This window comes from Cariama cristata, unplaced genomic scaffold (genome assembly GCF_000690535.1).
Source record: "Cariama cristata isolate BGI_N322 unplaced genomic scaffold, ASM69053v1 scaffold9426, whole genome shotgun sequence".
NCBI lineage: Eukaryota > Metazoa > Chordata > Aves > Cariamiformes > Cariamidae > Cariama > Cariama cristata.
Window position 1 is genome coordinate 77,673 of NW_009622679.1, and position 24,649 is coordinate 102,321.

A 24,649-nucleotide genomic window follows, 5' to 3' on the forward strand; every position below is an offset into this window, starting at 1 on the left:
ATCAGTTGATCCCATTGGAAGTAAGTAACAAGTTTCTCCCTGTCCTTTTATTAATATTTTTTTTTTTTTCACAGAAGGCACAGTACAAAACCAAACAGTATTCAATGATGGCATAGAAAAGCACAAAGTGGCCTAATCTTGCTAAACAGAGCTCTGACTGCTAATCCCTTCCCTCGTGTTTGTCAGAGGTTAAACTCATTAGCCATTTGCCTGACCATGGTCCCAATTGCATTAATTTAAGTGATTATATTTCTGATTACTGTACTTGTAATATTCAATTTCAGTGAGCCACATTGCTAAAAGACTAATTTCGCTCACTTCAGACTCATTGAGCTGTATCTGCAAGTGTTAGAATGTGCACTGCTGGGATGAAACATCCAATACATTCCTGAGTTTTCACATAAGTAATGTGCAATGCATGGTCAAACATTTATGTCTGCGTGTGTACACACGTGGTATTTTACCTAGAAAGATGACATTCTTTTGGCAATCTAGCCTGAAAGTTTCTGGTTTGTTCCTGAGTCTTTGGTCTCCTGGGTAGAGACTGATGAATGAGATGTATACTGGGCTGATGATACACGTACGGTTAGAAAAGAATGACAGAGCACAATTTCTGTGAGAAGCACGCGGTGATAAGGGGCACTGTGTGCATTCTTCTGTGTTGGCTTCTGGACTTTGCCACAAGTGACAGGAAGCGCAGAGCATGAGGGAAGGTCTGCACTGCGGATCTTTTGTTGCTGCTTTCACATCTACTACCTCTGGTCCATCTTGTTTGGAAAATATTTTTTTCCTTTGGTGAGGCCAGGAAGAGATTTCAGGTTGTCATTGAAAACATACTAAAAAACAATCCTATACACAAACTGGTTATTTTACTGATTAATAGAATTTAGCACAGAAGAGATAACTGATTCAGATGACCTGTTTGTCTATATATCACATGACAGTATTTGTCACTCAACATCTGCAGGATGAAACTGACATTCCACAGAGAATAAATTGAGGTTGTCTAGAATATGTGTCTTTGAGGAAGGTGCTTGGATTTAATTTAAAGTTATCAAGAGACCTTAATCTTATCACTTTGTTTGCAAATTTGTTTAATTGCCTTCCTTGTTTCTCTTATTAATTTTAATTTCACATTCCAACTATCACTACTTATTCTTTTTTCAGTAGTTTAAAGCACTTTTTAGTACTCCTTATTTTCTCTTTGGAAAGATACTGATGACTTTAATGAGGTTTTAATTGTCTTTTAAATGATATAAAGAGATTGAGCTCTTAAATTATTTCCTTATGAGCCATTTTATTCAGATTTCAACCTTTTTGTGTCTCTTTTACTCTCCTTCTTTATTTTTTTACAGCTTTGGGTTTTTTATAGCTGTACAGACATATTCCAGTACCTGTCTTGCTGTCTCTCTATACAGAAATCAGGTGATCTCCTATCGCCGGGTAATTATGTCTGCTTCTACACACTCTCCTTGCCACGGTACTGCACAGAGAGCACTCATGTTGACATCCTCGTACACTCTGGGCCATAGATTCTTTTTAAATTGCCTTCCAGCATAGTGTTGGAAGTAGAGCCTTCATTCTTGTTCTGAAATGTATGATTTTTCAAGTGACTGTATTGGAATACATATTTATACAGATGTCTTGGTCACCAGCTCATTTTTAGTACTCTCTTATTTACATTTTTTTCATTCCACTGTCACATCAGATGCAAATTTTATCAGGAATGGCTTTCATATTTATTTTCAGATCAATAATATTGAATATCATGGTTTCTCTTTGGAATCACAGAAGAACCTCTTAGGTTAGCCAGTTTAAATCTGTTTAACAGCTGCTTTATTCATATTGTATGGTGCTAATTTTAAAATCAGAATATGGTATGTTAATTCAAACCTCTTGCAGAATATCACACAGTAACATTTATCAACCTGACCTGTAATCTGATCGAAGAACTAAATTTGGTTTTCTTGACACAAAACTCTGTTGATAGGCATTAATTATGTTCCTAGCCTTTTCATTATTTACGAGTTGGCTCTTGCAAACTGTTTGATTACTTCCGCTTTTTAATCTTTTCTTTCCAGTGACTGCAATTTCCTTAGGTCAAGGACAATACTGTAAATCATGATGTTCAGGCTGAGCAGTACTGCAGAAGGGGAGAGTGAGCTTGTTGGGGCTGTAAACAGGCGAGTGGGAAAAGGACAAGAAGCACAGAAGTCCCCTCCTCTGCTGCATGTCAAGGTAAACACATCATCCCTGTATAATCCTCACAGAAATATACTTTCTCCTCCATGAAATGCACAGCCAGAGGGAAAAAAGAAGTGATTAATGAAACCTACATAAACTGCATTTGCATATAGACAACGCAGAGTCGCATTCTGAGTTGTGATACCCAGAAGTGAAGGACCCCACATATCACAAACATGCTGCCTTTCACTAGTGCAGGAAGAGAGGGGATGGGAATGGAGTGCACACACTGGAGAACTTCATATCTCCAGTGGGTGACAGGGTGGGACTCCGCAGCTGCCTCCCTTAAGGGGAGTGCAAGGCGGGCCATGGTCAGGGTAGAAGGGCCATGTCCGATGCATGGACGCTCTGCATACACTGTGATTTGATATGCTCACCAGTCTACAATGGAGGTGCTGTAACTGATCACTGGCTGCTGTCTTCAGGGACAAAATCTTCTATTCCAATGCATTTGCACACACTTTCCTGCGCTTGTAGTCTGCTTATGTGCTGTTGGACCTTAACTGTTGGTGAGAGGCTTAAATTATAGTCTTAACTTTTGAGCAGGTCTTCAAATAATAAGCTAAATCTGTCCCTTGTAACTCTTCCTTTTGTTAAAGTAACTGGCACATCCAAGGAGAGCTAGGGCTGTTAGTCTTACTGTAGCTATTTGGGAGAAAGGGGGGTTAAGTTTTGCGTTCCAAATATTGTTGCCCCAAACTGCAGATTTCTAAGGTTTACAGGCTTTGTGCTATCTTTGTCTGAGTGCTGACATATCAGAATTAGGTACAGTTTTTTAGCACGTCAGGGTTTTTGTGTGTGCATTCTGGGTGAGCAATAAAATATCTAAAATGCCCAGGGAGGCATTTAGAGAGTTAAAACACGAGCAGACTTTATTATATATACAATTGAACATACTATCTCCCTCTGCAGTTTGTAATTATAAGAGAAAAAAAAAACCTTCAAAAAACCCAAAACACTGTAGGATATCTCAGTACTAATAAAAGCGTAACAAGAAACTTTTCAGAAAGGCAGATAAAAGAAAGAACAAAGTTACTTTGGGCCAATGTAGTTTAAAAGTTAATAATAGGTAACGTATGACGTGAGTAGAATATGGAGAAGCGAGACAGTCACATCCAAAGACAGCCACCACGCTATTTCCTGTTCCAGCCTTCAAACACATTTCTTCCTTATTAATTCAAAGCTTGCCTTTGCGATTTTGTAGTGGCATAAGTGTTGGTAAACACAGGATTTTCTTAAGAAGATTGCATAATTTTAATGAAAATATGACCTAGTTACTTAGTATTTCACTTTCAGGAACTAAATTTAACATGTCAAAGGTGAGTGATGAAGGTGATTGTCTGAGAAAGTGCTGATGGAAAACTGCAGCAAGTTTGACAAGATGAAATCTTTAGGGTATGGCAGAATCTGTTGCATATGGAAAGGTTACCCTTAAATGAGATAGACAAGATCTACAGAGGACAAAGTATGGAAAACATATGCTTTGATAAAAGCTCTAACGTGATTTCTTTTACAAGCAGATTAAGAACTCAGTCAAGACAGATGAGGCTGTTGGGAACTGACAACTTTGACAGTCCAAGCAGGATGAAGCAGGCAGTGAATGAAAATATTAAATTTCCAAGTAAACTACCTAGAGTAAGAATGCAATCTCACCTCAGGTCATTTCTCTGTACTACTAATTACCAGTTTAACAACACTTCATGACTTGAATGGATCACAAGTTTGAAAAAAAGCAGCTTATGATAAAAAAAACCAAACCAAAGCAAAACATGAAATATACCAGAACAACAGATAAGAATTTTATACTCTGCTTCTTTTTCAAGTTGGCTGATTCGACTTCACATTTTTGTTTATTTTGAAATACTAGTCATTTTACAAAATAGTATGGGGCCTCAACTGACTGAACTCTTACTGAATTAAAAATGCGGATTTTTGCTTCTGCAGTTATTCTAGTGGAAGATACACCGGAAATAGACCATATAAAGTAGATATGTTATATATTAAATTTGTAACTGCTTTTACAGAAAGCCATAGCACTTTAATTCTGTGACTGTCTACTTGATTTACACACATCTCAGTTGAGCACAAACTTCCTAGCATTTAGATCTACTAGGCTGAGGAACAGCCTCCCAAAAAGGAGTTTGAGGTACTTAAAGATAAGCTGCACAAAGCATGTGAAAACACACTGTCCATCTCAAGTGGATGATAATGTGGAATAGATCTTTTCCATTACTAAGATGTACAAATCTATTGTACAAAAAGGAAAGGTATCATGCATTACAACTAGGGTTAGGCTTTCCAAAGGGGAAAAAAAAATCCTGTTTGTAATGTAGAGGTGGCAGGGAAGTAAACAAGACTTTTTTCCTAACCAAAACACAGGAATGGATCCTGATAACTGGGTTCTATTTCTATTTTCTGCAAAAAAAATTATGCATAATCTCAGGAAAGACATTTGGCATTTTAGTGTCCATTTTTCCATTTTCAAATCAGGCTATTATTTTCCATTAATTTCCAGATTTTCCATCTGACAAAAAGGTTTTGAAGTCCAGGCCTAAAAAGAGCTGTGGAAGAGGAGAAAATTATTTTCAATTAAAAGTTAATCCACCAAACAACTCTCTCTTCCCTCTGCTGGTGGCACTGGCTGAATTTGAAATCTTTCAGTTAAAAAATAAGAAGCAGGAAAGAAGGTATATAAGCAACCTGATCTATGTGAATGCATATATAGATGTATGTTTGTACATACATATCTGTACATACATATGCATACGTACATATCTAAACCCATACAACTCTAAGTAATCATTTCCACAAGGTCCTGTCCAATATACAATACGACAGCAGAATTGGGCAAATCTACAAACCTTCAGCCCAGAGCCCTCTGTATTAGAGTTCCTTTTCCAGCAGGAAAAACTCCTTTGACCACACTGCTCTCCCACCTGTGGAGATAAACTGCTAGTGACCGTTGGTCTAATGTTTCCTTCCTGTATTCCCTAGCCATTTCCCAATTCTGGGGATTCCTGGATGACCAAGAGACCTTGAGAACACATATATTACAGGAAGAGGGAACCATTAGAAGTTTGAATTTCAGAACTGAAGGAAGGGAAAAAAGGTGATGCTGTAAATTGCAGTTTGAAGTCTTTCTCTCTGTACAGGAAAGTCACAGTTCAATGCAATATTAAACTCTGAATGTTTGAGATGCTGACATAGTTATTTTCGTAACATATTAATTTGGAAGCTGTGTGAAGATTTGGCTGTATGAATCTTTTAACTGATGGTCCTGAAAATATCGCTTAAATAGTTCTTCCAGAATGTGAACAGTTAGCCAGTGGGACAATTCCTCCTTGTCTTTTTATTGTTAATAAATCTACCAAATCCTCTTACCTGTGTTGCAGGTGCAAGTTCTAATTCTGACATGGAATCAGAGTCCAAGGCACTCTTGACGTTAGTCAGCTCAGACTGTGATCTGTTTTCTGTGGACCTAGAAATAATGCATTTACATACTCATCACTGCACATTAACACACACTGCCTTATGTCTTTCAGGTTTCTAAGCATGTACTGATTAATTAGATTATTTCTTTTAACTGAATTGTTTAACTTGCAGTTATCAGAAGTGCCTGGACCCTTCTCAGTGTTCCCACTCTTGGCTTTTCAGTCGCATGCAGACAATAGTTAATACAACAGACCAGAGTCAGGCCTGATTCACCAGTACAGCCCTGAGTATATATTGGCATGAAACTAGTATGATGGAATTAAGACTTTGCCTCTACTGCTATGCTTCTATTTCACAGTCAGGCAAAATGAGGCTGTACCTGCAGTCAGTGTCTAAGAATCAACCACCGCATTACAGGACTTCACCTTGGCATATGTGCATTTTTGTGCCACAATATCCTAATATTCTTTCTTCCTAGAAAGTGAAACCCTGTAGACCAAAATTGAGTTAACTGAGCAAAACTTGCGTAGAGCTCTAAGTTAATGAAACATCCAGATAACGGGCAGGTTAAGATACAAGATAAGCATCATTTTGTCAGAAAACTGCTTCTAGTGTATGAAAATGCTAATTAAGGTCATGCATAATGTAGTGAATGGGTGTTGCTTACATATCAGGAAGGGAGCAGAATTAATGTACATGAACTGTTCCCAAAGGCACAGTCCAATTCTTCCCTCATTTACAACCCCTGCAATTTTAGTTGAACTGCATGAAAGAGGTAGTAGTTGGCTTGGATATTTTATCTTGCCTGTCCCAGTTATACATAGAAATTCTGCCCTTATGGTAGCAAAACCAAAATACACTGGATATCCAGTGACTGTCAAATCATTGCCAAGTATCCTTTTTTACCCACTTTACTCACATGTTTGTAGTTGATTTTGGATCACTGCATGCCTCTGTAGTGTTCTCACCACCATTTATTTAGTAATTGCACCTGCTACTTTTCACAACATTAAAAATTGGTGGCAAAATGTCATTTTAGAGTGTACTTGCTTATGATACATTGTCCAAAATGTCTGCTTGAACTCATTTAATGTAATCATAACAGATTTAATAATATGACTTGTCATCAAGTGAGCATTTCTGTGAATTAAGAAAGCTGGACTGGAAATACTTTTGTAAGGAAAGAAAAAAGTTGTACCATAAAAGCTCTTTTGATGGAGCTCTAGATGATGATGATGTTCGCTCTGCAGAAGGGTGGACCTTGCTACTCCTGTCTCCATGAAAATTGGTATCATCCCATTTCTCTAGCTGTGTCTGAATATCAACTGAAAAATAAGAAAACAAAATATTAATCTTTTAAAGAAACTACTGCAGAAAATTTTATCTCCTCTGTTAAATGTACATTATAGAGAAAATGGTGCCACCAAAGACTATATTTTAGTTAAGGTCCAAAATACCTTTCTAGCTGATATTCTGTGAAAATATTTGGGAATTCACAACAATTTTCTAAATCTATTAGCTTTCGTGGTCAGTATCAGTGGAACTCTTGATTTAAAATCAGGGATTTGTATGTAATTTATATCTGTTGATAAAATTATACTATTTGATAGTTTGGGATATTTTTAATTTTCTAATTGTAGTCAAATTGTAAAAATAAAACTTCTGTTAGTGACTACCATTTAAAAATGACTGTGTAGGCAACTGATATTTTCCTGTCATATGTTGGACTTGCTTTGCAAAAATCAGATGTTCAGCTCCTGCTTGAAGATAAAGTTCTCTAAAAGAATTTCTATGCTGGTGAATGAAAAATTTGCTACCTTGGTATAAATTACATTTACCTTGCAAATTTCTCACTTGCAGTGCAAGTAATTTAGTTTGGATAGAACTAAATTAAATTCCTCTTTTCCAAAGCTCATCTATAGATCATGCTTGGCAGGATATTGAGTTGCGTTTGGGATTTTTTTTTCAGTCTGTATAAATATAGATCTTTTGTCAAGAATGGATTTTTTTTTTTCTCTTGTATGCATAGATAAAGCAGTAATTACAAATATAATGTGTATTTCTGACATCTGCAGTTCTGAAAAGGACATCCAGTATGGGCTGCCTCTGATTTGTGTCCTTTACCAATTTCTTATGATACCACTTTACTCACGCTGACTAAATTCTTTCCTGAAAGAATCCTTTCAAAACTTTATTTGCACATTTAGTGACAAGTTGATGGGTATAATGGCAAAGGCAAGAGGCAAAATGTGATCACAGTGTTTTAAGTTTAAAGCATTTCGAGTAGTTTATAATGTGGAACAAAGGTTACGCTCCTGCTAAAATGCGATGCAGCAAAAATTCTGGTGTTGCTTGTTATTTTGTGAGAGTAGCAAGGAGAAACTTGTGTGAAGCAAGGCTATGTACCACTAATAAGATAGCTACACTCTTACCTAAATCTAGTGAAGATTTGTCTGAACCTCTGACAGTCTGGACTTTCTGCTCAGTATCCACACTGATAAGGTCAGAATTGTCTGTCTTCTTTCTGTGGGTTGAAGCTTTTAAGCCTTCACTTCTTGATGGATTCTCTGATTTCTTTGCTTTGTTTTGGGTTTGTAAGACAGGTTCACTAAGATCCAAGAGATCCAGACCTGTTGATAATACTTAGAGACAAAATGTTAGAATTCAATGTTGGTTTAACTCGAATAGCTCACTTTTTAAAATTTGTTCTAATTGGAAAAAAATTACTAGTAATTTTGCATTTGACTAGAGTAGATGTATATTTCCTGGCTAAAGATGATGACCAGCACATTCAAATATGACTAGGGATTTCAGGTGCTTAACTGGATCCAGTTTTAAAAAAGCTTGATTTGCACAAAAGGCTTTTCCTCTGAAAATCTTAAAGACATCTTAGATCGTAAGGCCACTTAAGGCTGTGGCCTTACTCCACAGATTTTCTTATGTTGTGAGGGTTCCCTGTACAATTGAGCTTTTATTAATCTTATCATTTATCAAGTAATAGTAACAGCTGCTTAGGGCACTACTGTTGTGTCGCGTGCCATTACAGAAAAAGCTGAACAGTAGACAGCTTCTTGGGTGGACTTCTTGGGTCATAAAGGAATAATGGTATGTCTAGCAATGGTTTCTACTCTTGCTGTTTGTCTTTTGGGTTATAAATAGTGAATATAATTATAAATTCTACTGCTATTTCTATTAGGGAATAGATAAGTATAAAAGGCATGTTAGTCTCAGTTCTCCATTTAAAAGTTGCTTAAATTAAGAGTAACATTTAAAATTCTTTGTCACATAGAAAAACTCAGTCTTTATCCTCATTTTATAGGGCAGGTGTTTTTGACAGATCAATTTGTATTATCTCTTGCAGTGTTTTATCTGTGTTCTTGGTAAATCAGCGAATTTCATCAATCTTCATAAAATAAGAAATTTTTATTTTGTTATCAAATAAATCTAATTAACTCCCCCGAACCTGATAGATATTCAAGGCAGATATAGGATCTACAGATACTTACTTTTTTACAATAAACACCACTCTTAAACAACCTGAAATATTTCTCTTCAGCCCTGTAATATCTTTAGCTATATTAAAGCAAAAAAAAATACTATTTACAATTGTTATTTAATTCAGTTTTCCAGTTTTTGTTTGCTTGCATATTGCTTTAGACATATATTAATTAGATGTGAAGATAATCACCCAGCTGTCAATTTTTCATTTAATAATTTGCATGTATATAGATTTTAATTAAATAGCTTCTAACAAGCCAAGTCATGTTATGAGATAGCAATAGAACATAGTAGTGCTATGCTGATTTTATTGTATCTCAGCTGATCTGCTCAATCGCTTTAATTACCTTTGCATAAATACCAAATAGGAGGAGGCCAATTTCTGAAAACACTTCCAAAGGACAATATACTTCAAATATAAGTCAATATAATTCAATATAATTCAAAAGGCTTTCAGGATTCACTCTTAGTTTTTATTATCTGCTCTACTATCTCATCGCAACACAAAGGAGCTAAAAAATGTGTTAGATCCTTTCACTAATAAAGTGCCCAAACTCAGCCTGGATAAACTGTTTTGATATCTCTTCACTTTTCTCTGGCATCCCATCCAAGTTTTTGTTAAAGCAAATCTTTCTGGAGTAAGGAATCAGTTTGGCTAAAACCAGACTAAATGTGGCTTTCCCATAGGTTAAAATTTTGCAGAAACAAAGATTGAGAATTGGTCAAATGGATATGTACTTCATGTTGAACTTAAACAAGTTCCCTTTAATTCAACCCCAGAGATCTGCTAGAATACATGTGATTTGGATCACATCAGATTCACCCTCAAATGTAATGAACAAAGTTTTTTCTACTAATAGATCAAACAATTATAATTTAATAACAGCTTGTAATTTTGTACAAATAGTAACAAATAAAGCAAGCACTGGGCAAAAAAGGTACTGTAATTAAGATAAAACTAAAATTATTTCTCTCTAGTGAGGGATAGTAAAGAATTTTGTTTACCTGCAGTATTTGATGTTACAGGCCTTGCAACAGCTTCTGGTTTAGTTTCACAGAGAAAGTCATCAATGGAGGGGCTCAGAAGGGGTCTGCTTTCTTGTTGCTCATTCACCAGCTAGCAACAAAAAACCCCAGGGTCACAGAGTGTTGATGGGATGCAGAATTTAAAGAAACAAAACATATTCTCACAATATAATGCGCTTTATTTTTGATTGTGAGAGAGTTAGATATTGCAATTAGAGGATGTACAAATAGCTCTGGGCTTAAAATAAAAATCTTTAGTCACTCTTTTGGGGCAAAATTATATTTCAGTTTTACAAACTGCACAAAAATAAAGCAGCAAGGTGATTTTTCCATAGCAATTATTGCATACTATTGCTTATAGGGCTAAAGTATACAAGCCTGATGTAACTCCCTTTAAATCAATGGGAGAAGTTGGCCTTCTCTATCACCAGGAGGCTAAGCAGGGCTTTTTTACTGTTTGGAAGGGGTCTGTTTTTTCACAAGTAACATGCCTCCCCACAGAACGTCCACAATACCATTTCATCTAGCAAATATGCATTAGCCCATTAAACAATAACCTGCTGAGACAGAAAACACCTCTGTGCAATACAAAGACATATGAATGACAGTGGATGGAGCCTGGTGAATGTATGAACTTCCTGCATGAGTTTTGACTGTGTGAAGACTCATAATACAGTTTTTATTTATGAACAGTTTTTCCTTTTTATTGTAATTGCATGAACGCATTAGTTTTCTGCTACTTAAAAGAAATCTCTCTATTACAGGCTATTTCATATATTAGAGATTAAAAAGACAAAACAGTAAAGCAGTCTCAGAAATAAAAGTCTCCTCTCTGCAATCTATCTCTGATTGGAGGATCAAGACCTAAGCTGAGGTGGATGGATGTCTGATGGTGTGGCCTGCATTTACTTTATGTTTAATAATGTGAAAACATGTTTTCTCTCTGTTACTTTCATCTGGAGCTATTCTAGCTTTACTTTTATCCTCTCTGCTGTCCTTCTCCCCATTCTGTTCTCACTCTTTTCCCATTATTGAATTTTCAAAAATTTCTCTCAGATATAGGTGAACTTTTACATTTAGGATACTAACATGGAGTAAAACTGACAAAAAAGATATTTACTCATCCTTGTTTTATATTTGTTAATTACTGGCATTTAGCTACTCCGGCAGGAGGATTGCCTCTAAAGTTATTACAGCAAAACAGCTTAGATTCACTGTAACTGTTCAGTACTTGATTTCTGTATTACAATGTTGCAAGAAAATCCTGGAGCTATTGAAATAAAAAGTCCATTATTTTTATGGATCAAACATTTCAGCTGGTACCTAAAGCTGACGGCCTGTATAATATGTGCACTTATGCATTTGCTCAGGACCTTACAGTTTTGCACCAAAATACCAATTTACATGAGTAACATGGAAGACAGATGAGTGATTGCCTGCCCACCTGTGTGTAGCAAACATGCAAATGTGGGACACTTAATTTAGAAATCTGGCAACGATACTGTCCCAAACTCAGTTCTGCATATGCTAAACCCAGACTGCAGATGCATGTTACAGGTGACTTAATCATGTGGGTTTTTAACTCTTTGAATTGATTGTCCAGGTTGCTGTCTTATTCAATGCACGGAAGATACTTGCTTAATTTGGTAAATCTCAACACTTGACTGGAAATTGTCTTTATACCAACTGCACACCTTTGATTTCCATTAAAGGTGGCTCTACAGTACCCACATTATCTCCATGTCTATGTTTTTACTTAATACTGATATTTAAGACTTAAGAGGACCTTATTTTTATGTTTATGATTTGGTGACAGTTCTTACTTATTTCTATTGGTGAAAAAATGAAGGTGGATGCCTAGTTAATTCTTGTCCAAATTACTTTCAGTATTTTAAAAGTTTCTTTATGATCAAATCCAGATATCAGCAAAAATTGCCTGAATACATTTTTCTTTTTGCATTTACGCATCCCATTCTAGCAACTAGCGTTAGTAACAGCTGCTGCACTTTTGCAACAAATTGCCTATATGGGTGAACATAGCATCCAGCAGAAAGATCGTCAAAGCCTCTGGATCAGCTGGATTTTCAGTGATCTATTCTGTGATATAATAACAGCATAAAGAAAAGTCCTACAGCGTTTGGAGGGGGACAGGAGGGAAGACAGACAAGGTTCTATAGGAATCACTGTAAATGTAAAAACTTCATAGGAAATATTCTGTTTCTGTATCTGTAAGAGTGTATCAGTGGGGTACATTATCACATAAGGTATGGATGCTTAGCAAGTTTCCCATTACATTCCATGGAAATTTTCTTTAATAGGAAATAATGGGGGAAAGAGGGAATGAAGAAGGATTATGAGAACCAAGACAGCCAAGATCACTCACTGGAGACAGTGAAGAATAGAAAATCTGAAGACCAACTGGAAAGGCAATTTGTTGCCCAAACCTGTTGCAGGGGTAGGAGGATAAACTCTGGGGAGACCAGCAGTAATGCTAAGAATGAGAGTCGCAAAGGGGAAGGAGACTAGAATCAACAAAGATCTGAATTTCTCCAAGGTTCAACTGAAGTATGAAGTAGCAGATGTCTGGCAAATTTTTTTTCTTTCCAAAGCTAGTTATCATGTCCCTAGAAATTTCTTTATTATGTCCTTTATATCAGGAAGACCTGCTCAGCAATAGGCCTTCATTAGTTTGATGTCAGCAGTGTATTGTTCAAAGTCCCTTGATAAAATTCAACCATCAGACCAAAAGAAGATTGGTCATAATAGCCACTTCATCAATTTTGCCAGCAAACACCAAGATTTAATTTTTACTAAGTTGTGACTTCTTTCTGCTGCATTTGCAGTATTTTTGTTTAATTAGAAAACAAAATCTCTGACTCTCTTACTATGTGAACATATACACTAAATTCATCAGAGATGGGCCACCCAAATGATCACAGGAATACAGAGCACATTTTACAGGGAGACTAAACGGGTTTGACTTGCTTAGGCTAACAAATTGAAGAGTGAGTAGGAACATAATTATTCTTCATGTATACATAAAGGGAGAGTGGTTAGATGACATTGGAGGAGGAAAGTTATTTCAGCTATAGAGAAAGACTGGCACGACAACAAAGAGATCTAAACTGGCCATGAATAGATCTGGTCTGGGAACGAAAAGAATCTATCACAGCAGTGAAATGTATGAACAGTATTTTTTTTCAGAGAAGGGGGACAAAAAGCCTATCTATTTAAAATGGCTTTTGACAAGCTTTCTACATGGCTGTTTATGATGTGATTGCTTTTGAGAAGTGGACTGTGACCTAGAGGACCGTGACCCAGAGGACCCCTCCTAGTCCTATGTCCTATGCTCCCATGACTAAGCACTGGAAGCTGTAGGAGTGTCTTATTAAAAGGATTGTTCCTGTGAAAAATAATCTGCTTTCAACTGAAATATCTGGGTCAAAACAGATAGCAAATACATGATCAAGGCTACTAATTCTCAATAAATACAAACTACATATGTATAGCAATAGAACATATTAGAAAAATAGGTTTTTGACATGAAGCAGGCATTTAATGATGAATCAAACCTTAACAGGTTAAAGAGTGCCATGAGCTGATACTTTTGCTGTAGGTAAAAGGGCAGTGGGGTAGGTTTCTGACACTACTGTGTATGCAATGCCAGTTGGTAAGCCCTCGGTCTCACACTTTGAATTTCATTTCACTGCCTCATATATTGTACCAAATTTATCCCTAGTTTAACTCTGCTCAAGTTATTAGAGTTATATCAGGCATGAATTTGGAGTGGTGCTATAAAACATTCATGAGATGAAAACTATTATCTATATTAAAGTAATAATTTATGGTTCTCAAGCACCTTTCAGGGTGAACATCACAGAATGCTTTAAAACATTCATGAATCAAGCCTGGCATCACCGCAGAGCTGAGAAGAATTATCTCTAAGTTGCAGATGAGAGAAGCAAAGTGAAATGAAGCAAGCCACCCAACATCACCGGCGCTGGGAGCAGGAGCCAGGCGGCTGGCACTGCGCTGCTGCACAGTATTTATGCATGCAATATTTGTACACATGCCAAGCAGTACAGACTCAGCCTGTGAAACTGTTCACTTCCGAGTACTAGTTTAGCCAGTGAGTGCCATAAATTCTCATAATGTCTCTAAGAACTTAATTTTTCTTCCAAAAAATCATTTTAATTAAAGAAAAACCCACACACTCCTTTAACTGAAGGATATCTAAAATCTGTGGAGGGTGATATTCCCTGCTACTAATACATCTGAAGAGACTCATCCAGAGTATAAAATACTCCTTCTAAACTCAAATGAATTTTCTGTGACTGACTTCTGCTCTTGGACAGTACAACAAGAAAAAGGTGCTTTTTCTCACTCAGTAATGCTATTAGAATTTTTTGTTCCAAAAAACATATATGCGGGGGGGTTTTTTGGCGCTTTGGGAGCAATACTGGGAGTGTCAAAAGTGTCAGCTGATGGCCGATATCAGCCCCACTGCTTAGATCTACTCAAAGCAAGAATTATTTAGCAGAGATCTGAAACAAGGCACAGAGGCAGGGACAGGCTGTGGGAGTTGCTGTGCTGGAGGCCATGTCTGCCATATTTCCCCTCAGCGCAGGCTGGGCAGTCCTGCAGCCCGGGGCACTGAGGGGAATCACCTGGTCTCCATTTTCTGTGCCCTGTCACCCACCCCATCACCAGCTGTCTGCATTTATTCAGCTGATGTAGTTTATTACCTGCAGCTGCCTTTGCTGCTAGATTTTCCTTTCTCCTTGACTTTGGCTAGTGGCTTCCATGCTGACCCCAGAGCTGCTGTGAGATGAGGAGGGGGCAGTAGCAGTGGCAGCTCATGGTGGTTCCCTCTCTGAGTGATCCTCAGGCCTGAAGGGTAGGTGGGAGCCCAATGAATGGTGCTGGTTTGGGGTCCCTAGGTGGGCCTGGGTGTGGGTGTCCTGGGGCAGGGGGGGAGACCTTGTTGTGGAAGAGGTGCGGGGCTGACCCCCTGAAAGGGAGCAGGGGCCATGACAGAGGTTTTGTCCTTCTAGCTCCTATCCAACCTGACCTTAGCTTCCCTCAGTCACCCACCCGCCATCTCTTCCTCTGTCCTGTGGTCTCCCCTAAATCCTCCCAGGCCTTATTTTCTCTCCTTCCCCTCGCTGAAGCTCCCTGCCTGGTAAAACACCTTCCTGGAGCCTCAGCCCCAGGGCCTCTCCTCAGGCCTGGCACTGCGCTAGGGAGCCTGCGTGGGGCACAGTGAGCGCCCAGCTCCTGCCATGGTGGCAGCTCTGCTGTCCTGTGAAAACTTGCTTTCTGCTCATCTTCTGAGCCTTTGGCTTCTGGTTTTAACTCAGGTGCCTCTTGCGATGCTGGTGTCGGTGTGTTTTACTATGTCAGAGACAAGGTGAGATCATATATGTATGCAGCAACTGCTATGGCTTTGGGCAGTCTACGGGGCTCTGTTGTGAAAGGTTTCCACAGAGCAGCTTGGTTTGGCCTTGAGGCAGAGGGAGCCGGAGCACACCTGGTGCTCAGGGGATCAGCTGAGAGGACTAACTTCTTACCTAGTGCCACACTTACAGTTGATAATGTTCACCTGCACAACCTGTCCTGCTCATGGCTACAAGTGCTTTGTCTGCTTTCTCTTCCTAGAGCGCTGGGCTTACGCTGTGGGAGTGCTGGAGTGCGCCGAGCCTGTCAGTGAGGTATGGTCCTGACATCCCGTTTTATACGCTCTCTTACTGCGTTCCTGATCTTGATCTGTTTGCACAGTGCATTCTGTTTTGTTTCTTCTTTTAATGTTAGTAGGGCATAACATAATGCTAGCCTTTAAGATAAATTATTTGGGATCTAAATTGAGGGGTTCCACTCAGGCATAGGCTGCTAATTAGCACCTATGTTTTGAGCACATAGTGAACTAGTTCTCTTAATTTAAGTGCCTAATTCCCTCCATGTTCAGTAGGGAGAGATAAATGCCTAGAAAAACAATTCCAGAGGGAGATCCTGCCTGCCTAATTTAGGCTGTCCCTCAGAAGGCTCTCAAAGGCACCTAGCTTTCCCACTGGCTATATATGAAATTTATTTTAGAAGCACTGGTTCAAGAGACACCTAAAATGTAGACGTAATTAGCTACCCAACTTAGTTGGATTTGATTCTATCCATTTTGTCATCTGAGGCTGATTGAATTACTCAAGGCGCTAATTTAGAAAGCCTCAAACTACTAGTGGGTAATCCCCTGTACAGTTCAGCAGCAAAGCTACTCCTGGGCACTTAGACCTTTTGCTGTACTGCCCACTCAGCGTGCTGGCTAGAGTGTGGTCGGGCTGCTGACTGCATCAGTGAAATGATCTGACCTAGAAAGCTCAGGGCGTAGTAATGAACATGTGGTAATGAGCGTGCGAGAAAGCAGGAACTTTTAACTCAGATTTTCTATTGGGGAAATTGTATTTTTGAACTTTGCTCTCAGAAATACGTCTGCTGCTTGGGTGAGACTGGACAAATAGTGGAATGAGTTAGATTAATTTGAGTAGTTTGTAAGTGTTATACTGTTCTTTTAACATAACCAGAGGCATCTACTAAGGCATCAACTAACTTCATACAAATAATTAGTGATTGATACATAGCAATGGTTTCTTGATAGATAGGTTCTCTGCACGTGTCTGGCACATCGTGATCTTTGGTGGCACTCACTAGGATAAGAGGAAACAACTGAATTAATTTCCACAATCTAGCTATGTCTAAAATCTGATAAATGGGAACCACAACTAGAAATTGAGGTTATTGTTCTCTAGAGCATAACTGGAAGTACTGGCCTAACAGTTGTGTCTGCAGATCATTATCTTGGCAGGATAAGAACTGGAAGACCTCATTTTCTGCTTGCTGAGGGAGACTTAGAGAGGGAACCTCTGACAAAGTCACTAGTCTTGTGCTAAAAGCTCAAATTGAATGAGTTACATTTTTCTTCACTCACTTTTCTAGTATGTTTATAGATATTTCATAATCTAAATTACCACTTCACACAATTTACTATTGTATAGTAAGTGTGATTGCTACTTTAGATTTTGTATCATCCTTGTACCAGGGTGATACTAACTTTTTCTCTGTCGCTTTAGTGTGAATTTATGTTCCAACAAAACTGACAAGACAAATATTTGGTTTTCACAAGAACAGAGAGTCAATTCACAAGGCATGCAGTATAACTGACTTCCACCTAACATGAACTGTGGGAAGCTCTAAAACTCAAACTCATTTCACCCTCCTGCAAAGAACACTTTGGTGTTGCTGCCTCTGGGAAGACTAGTCTTGCTCAGCAGGTGATAACTGGTACTCTGTTGCTAAGTAGTAGGAAGTGTACTGAGTGGCCTGTGAATCAGAGGTGACAATCTCTCACCTGAAATCACACAAACTGAGTGACCCTCTGGGGCTTAACAAAAACAACTGACAGAGGGCTTGTGTGAAGTTGGAGAAGCTGTGGGAGGTTTACCATAGACACTGTATTGGATATTTAAATTCACAGGCCAGCTGTGTTGTTTAAAACCTATGTTTGATGTCTAAATCGGTAAATGATAACATGCTTATGTTGCATCTTCATAAACAGCAGTTGCATTGCTTGGTGATAACTGTTGCTGTGATTGCTGTGTCATAGTAGCATCCTATCTGCGTTCCTAAGTGCTGACCTATACAAGTTATGGTGTAGTGTTCCAAGGTAGAACTAAATATCTTGCAGTTCACCATCTCCTTCCCTCTGTTCCTCTTGCTCTGGCTAAAGGAAACTAAACATGGGAATTGCCATTTTGTCTGGCTCCTGCATTTTGGCCTTGCTCCAGCAAAGCACTTAAGCATGTCCTGCAAAACTCAAGGTTAAGCATGTGCTTAACTGTCTTGCTGGATCAGAGCCATGGGGAGACGAGGAGGAAAGTTGCTCGTGTTGTATTTTGACTGTGACTGACAATTTGGCCTTTGCTACTCATATAAAAATGTGATTTTACTGTAAATCTGTCTGTTGCATTAATATCTGCATGGTCTATATGCTTTTTAAGTGAAGGAAGCTGTTTATTAAAACAGAGTGTTTCCCTTTTCTGGATGTTAGATTTTATTTATTTACTTTTCCCTCACTTGGCTATGTGTGTCTCTGTGGTATTACCCTGCGATTCATGTTTTAGCCTCTCCCCTTCCCCCTATCACTATCTGATCTAGAGAACTAATCTACAATTGTGACCAAAGACAAAGTTAACTCATAATCATAGACACTTACAGATCTTTGTGGTAATATAGTCACTAAGAAATTACAAAATGTTCCTTTAAAGAAATTATTTCTGTAATGTTAGTTGATGGAAGTACCTAGTCTGTACTCCTACAATGGCTTGCTAGTTAATTGAGGCATTAAGAAAGTTGACGTGTAAGCTGAGTAAATGCAGCTTGGGAAAGTCTTGTAGAACAGGAAGGCTACAGAGTCCAAAGTTATCTGTTGAGAAAGCCCTGAGGAAACCTATACTGTGGGAGGAGGCACAGGTGTCATGACAGTATCTACAGGGAACAAATTGTAACTCATGATGCTAGGTTAGGTTTCTGTATCACTCATTGAAATTACTTTTTGTGTGACAACTCCAGCTGAAGAGGAAGTTGAACTTTGACAACCACAGTGCTCAAATTCTTTTAAATAAGGTGCGGAGGACAGAAACTAATCCCTCACATTGCAGGGATTACATTCGTACTCTTGCGGCATCTCTGGGGGCAGCTATGATGATTGTTTACAAAAGATTGAAAAATATTAAATAATTTTCTATTAGATGAAAGTAAAGAAGGCTATAGAGAACTGAGCTGCATGTACAAATTCTTTGTGAACCACCTGAGATCCATAGGAAAGTTCAAGAGTTTCAGCTATAGTGGACTGTATACAGCCTCATGCACTATTCTGAGTATGGTGTATAATAAAATATCAATTTAGCTGAAAGATGCACAACTGCTGCTTTTTTAAGACCAAATCTTCATGCTATAGCAGTATGAAGACTGTCAAGATGAAGATGAGAGAATTAATAATATCAAATATATCATGGCTTATCACAGAATTTAATTTTTGTAAAGCTTGTGCCATTCCTACTGATCTTCAACGGCGCTGAAAATGCCCTTTGTTAATTTCCTATGTGATAAAGTTCATCTTTTTACTGTACCCTTGTTGTATCTTTGCATATAGGCTGTAATTACTTTGAAATCATGCAGATTTTTCTTGTCCTTTCTGTGAATTTTTCTTTTAAAGCAAAGTTCTCTAGCATATCTAGAATAAGGCTGTGGATTTGGGTGTGTTACTTTGAGCAGTCATAGGAAGCAAGTCATAACTACTTGTTAAGTTATACAGCCTTCCTCCATAGGGATCTGTCATGGTGTGTGTGTTTGCTTTAAAATGGGGTTTTTTTTGCAGATTGAAGAACTTGAAACTTGAAAGCTGTTTGTGAATATTTTTGGACTTGCAATTCAGTAAAACAGTGTCACTGTACAAACAGCAATTTCATTGAATATAGAACAACTGTAGTACATGGCTTGCAACTCTTTAACTGGATAGTATATTTTTACTTAGAGTATTCATGAATGAAGAACCAACAAATTTCTGAAAATTAATTCCTGTTCATAAATAATTCATATTAAAAAAACAGGGTTAAACTGACATAATATATTATTTACAAAAAATGTTTGTCCAAATCTTTCTGTGCTTATGGAATGGTAAGGCATTTAAAAATATATGAAACAGTATCATTAATTTTTTATTTTATGAAAAAAATTACACAATCAATTCCCATGGTAATTTCAAATTAAAGCAGTTATTTCACGGAAAAAGTATTTAACTTACATGACAGAGAAATCTGTATAACCTTAGGCAAGCAGCCAATTTATGACTTTTAAGCATATTGCCAAGGCAACTTTATTATACTCATGAGAATATTTCTGCTGAAATTATGCATAGTGCCCTAAAAGCAATAATAGTGTTGAGCAGTATTTAACTTAGAGGTAAAGAATCAATTAATATTCATACTGCTAAGCGTGCATCTATGCATTTTTTTGTTTTCTTTTGTACTCTTCTTGTACTTTGTTTTAGTAATAGATGAAAAAGTTATCAGTAGGACTTGAGGAGTTTAGCAGGGGACACTTCTTAAAACTCTTATAATAAATCAAATAAGACAGATTTGAGATGTATGGAAAATACTGTTAATGAATTTACCATGAATCCTTTAAAAAGAGTATAAAAATACATTTTCAGGTCTAGTCCTCCTAAGATCAGTGAGGAAATTGCCACTGTTCTTGAAGAGCAGATTGGAATGTACAGTGAGATGTTATAGTCCAAACTATTATTGTCACTATCTAAAACTGGCAGGATTTTTGCCTTTTTTTTTTTACATTTATGTCTAGTAATTAGTCAAAATGGAGTTAATTCTCATTTAGATTAGTATAAAAGAGAACAAAAGCCAATTACATTTGCTTTGACTCTCCACCACTCTGTTATAATGTTATTTAGTAAACTTTTATGGAGTGGGCTGTAAGTCAATGCAAGTCTAATGCTAAGAAGCTTAGAATGAACATGATTGATTCAAATGGGACTGTTAACTTTTATATGGAAAACTGTGATTATGCAATCAAATTCATGTAGTGAGTCCTTGATACATCAGAAAATCTACTAACAACATTGGGAGCTGAATATGAGCTATCTTTACTCTGTTTCCTTTGTAAAGTTGAAAGGAAGTATACAAAAGAGTTTAAAAAAAAAAAAAAACACAACACAAAAAAACCCAAAACCATACGAAAACAAATCCCAGAAGAAGACAAAAAGCCCAAGCAACCAAAAAAAAAAAATCAGTGGAATTTAGGCAGTAGAAATGTTTGAGTATTTTACTTGTAAGCCCTTGGTAAACATAAATGTGCTTGGATCAACAAATGGCATGTAAATGAAGTTCACTTTTAAAAAAAAAAAAAGTTCCTACTCTGAGTACTAACTAATACCTCATAGAGAGACTATTAAAAAAAAAAAGTCTTAAGCATCTGGTGGAGTTAATTGGGCTGTAGTCATAAAACCTGTCTCTCTTTTTCACAACTTGTGTGTTGTAGCCTGTGTTTTTCATGGGATAGGCTGAATTTCAGCATGTTTCTTATAATGTAATTTTAACTTTTTAAATTTCTTCTTTTCAGTTCAAATTCTAAACCTAAGTGTTCTGTAGTTTAACCTTCTAAATTATAAGCAGTCAATATCAAAATTGTACTTTGAGCAGTGTCTGTGCAGTTACTGTAAATTCTAAGTAGGCAGCTCCCATATTTTTCCAGTTATAAACAGAAGTGGGGATAGCTTTCAATAGACACTTTGCATTTCTTATTGGTGAATTTTTCATGGACTGTCATTTTTGTTCTGTATCATACCAGAATATATTTGCCACAGGGTCATCTTGGACATGAATCACCTCCTGCAGGTCTCATTTCTTTCTATGATCTTTATAGGGATCCTACCATCACTAGCTTTCAGATTTATGTACTCTAATGAAGACTCTAAATTAGGTGTGATGAATCTTGGGAGAAGTAACTTTTGTGACACTGTGAGATTTGTTTGTTTAAAATCAGACTGGCAAGGCACTTAAGCATGCCCTTTTTTTTAGTCAATAAAGCAGTTAATCATATTTTAAAGTGTAAGTGTGGATCGAAGTACTTTATTGGATCGGATCCTTTGAGGTTCACTGACCTGTAGTAAATTGGGAATTTCATAGCTGACTGTACAATTAAACTTTGACTCCAGGTGATATTTAGGTTTAAATTTCTCACTGGGAAGTAATTCTGAAGGGAGCTTTTTTTCTCCTGACAAATACAAAGAAGCTGTGAAAAACTTTAAACAAAAATTTTATTTTGGAATTCAAATCAAACTTTTATGCATGATTTTTTTTCTCATTTATTTCTCTGCTTCAGTTAGAATTATATTGGTTCATAGCTTAACTTCCAATTAATCTTCGAACCTTCAGCAAACTGTCTTTCACTTTTCCTAGGTTCTGTTCATATTAAAAAACCCCACCTTTTTTCATTTGTTCCAGTCTCTTCTGAACTATCTTTAAAAAGATAAAGGGAGACAGCAACATGGTATAGAGTTATGTTCTACAAAATCCCATTAGTACCGAAAGCTCACTCTATTGATGCTTGCAGTATTAAATTTGGCAACTACTGAGTGCTTTCTCACACCAATAAAGTGACTTTCATTGAAAATAATTGAGATAGAATCACAAAAAATAGATACTGAAAGGTCTACTCAGTTACCAATACCTCTATGCTTATTGTAGTATACTTGTTACTGCTGGAATGATGGTCAAGATCCCCAGCTGCCGTATATTGGCATAGCCCCACTGGAGTCTGTGTACTTTTTTTGGTTCATGTTATTTGAAGATTTGCCTCCAGATCTTATGAGATGAAATAATACTTGATGATATAAAATAATCTGTGGATTGCAAAATTCATCAAAATTTAATTCACAACAAGTATTTATGTCAACAATTAAGTGTCATATTTTGCAAGTAGGGCTTTGCTAGGGGCATAGGAATAGAATGTGAATGTTTCTCTCACTTGTTCTGTGTTGGATATGTTTTTAACATTTTTCCAGAGGAAGAGAGCAAAGAGGCATCTCTTAAAATATGAATTCAGGGACTTCCCTACATTATCACTAACTGTTTATCTCAAAATGAGATTTAGAGTCTCTTCTTTGTATCTCAGATTCCACTTATGTTTCCTGTGGAGTCTGCTTCCACAGTCAGACATAATTAATCCTCCATTCATCAAAGAATTTTTGGAAATGTGAGATTTCGCTTTTTTTCTTTACTTTTAGAAAAGCCAATACTCTATCTGGGCTTGATCCTTTCACTTTACTTGGAGATTTCTTGCTTAGTTAGTTGTAAGGATGGAGCAATGTAGGTACCTAATGTAAATAATTACTTCCTAAGATACACACATGCCTCTACTGGGTTCAGTGGTGATAAGTTTGGAAAGACCAGGCCCTTTTCTCATGACCCAATTTGATCTGGCTTAGGAAACTTCTTTGCGGCCAATTTGGAACTTGCATGCTTCACCCTGTGAGCAGCAACCACATCCATCTGTTTCATCATGTAAAGAGCAGAAACAAACACTTTGATGGTGATGGTTAAATGTATATCGCAATATAGCAGGGCGTTATTCTGAATGAATGGTCTGAATGAGAGGTTTACACGTACACACTAGAGAGACAGCATCTCAAAACAACGTTACAGCCAGACAATTAGGACACAAATGATGTATGCAATATGGTCATATAACTGCACAACACACATACATGATGCGGAGATGGCTATGGAAAATACTCACTTTTTCACTTGATTCTGCTTCCTTTTGGCTTCTGCACCCCTTTGGTGCATAGCAGGGAAGTAGGTATTTGTGTTTAGTGGAAGAAATTACACTGACTAACAGACACAAGCATTTTACTCATAAATTTATATCATAGACTATTGCTGAGTAGACTGACAGACAACCACTACAAATGGTGCATTAAACATTTAATGAACCCAGGCTGAACTCCTGGCCCTGTTGAAGCCAATGGAAGTTTTGCAGCATTTTATGTTGGTTTCTAATTGTTTGCTAATTACTCTAGTAGAAAATTAGAAATGATGCCTTAAAGGGAGCATCCTTTTCCTTTGTGCAATTACTTCATAGACATTAGAGTTCACCACAAGCAAAATATGGTGTTCAACAGGGGCTGAGGAGGAGATTGCCAGACCTGGTTTCCAAAGTAGTAGTAGATGGTATTTCTATAATGTACGTGTATTAGTGCAGTGCATCTGTGATGCTCTGTTAGAGAACTACATGCTGGCCTTGTGTGCATCTTAAACATTTTCAAAAAGTACAGTAGCTGTTATCCTAAAACATGAAAAGAATAAACCAGGATTGTGGATTTTGTTGAAGGCTCTCGCATAAGAACAACTATGTGGTAAGATTACTTCCATTAAACCTCCTGATCAGTAGGAACAACTTGTGTGCACTAAATATTACCAGTAAACTAAACGTGCTTGCTTGGGGAACAAATTCATCTATGTGACCGACAGGAGGGAATAAAATCCGCTCTTGTAGTGAAATGGAAGTGCTGTGTTTTATGGTAGCGTTCAGTCACTGTCTTCAAGAAACTAATGAAACCACCTGAGATTCAATGGCTACTCCAAGGTGTACGGTTTAGTATGATGATGTTACATCCTTCTTTTGACTGAAGTAGAAATGAAAGCAATGGGGCGTGCAAAATAACATATGCTGACCTGGACCAGGAGTAGAATCCCAGTGAGAGCTTCGGGATGGGATCTGAGATACTGGAAATGATGCTGGTTGTTTCTTATTTTATATATGCACTGAATATGTACGTTTTATATATGCATTGCAAATTAATATTTGTGGCGTGAATATTGATGGC

The 24,649-nt window shown here is 37.4% G+C and overlaps 1 protein-coding gene across 2 annotated transcripts in view; it reads right to left on the reverse strand.

Moving 5' to 3' along the window:
• The window catches only part of PEX5L (peroxisomal biogenesis factor 5-like), a 40,903-nt gene that overhangs the window by 13,908 nt on the left and 2,346 nt on the right, over window positions 1-24,649 (reverse strand). The window contains exons 3-6 of one of the 2 annotated variants that reach the window (XM_009702422.1): window positions 10,180-10,291; window positions 8,109-8,318; window positions 6,875-7,001; window positions 5,626-5,722 (exon numbers count right to left, since the gene is read on the reverse strand). In XM_009702422.1, coding sequence (XP_009700724.1) covers window positions 5,626-5,722; window positions 6,875-7,001; window positions 8,109-8,318; window positions 10,180-10,291 — 546 coding nt within the window. The remainder of the gene's footprint in view (window positions 1-5,625; window positions 5,723-6,874; window positions 7,002-8,108; window positions 8,319-10,179; window positions 10,292-24,649) is intronic. The other variant, XM_009702423.1, reaches the window with a different exon arrangement.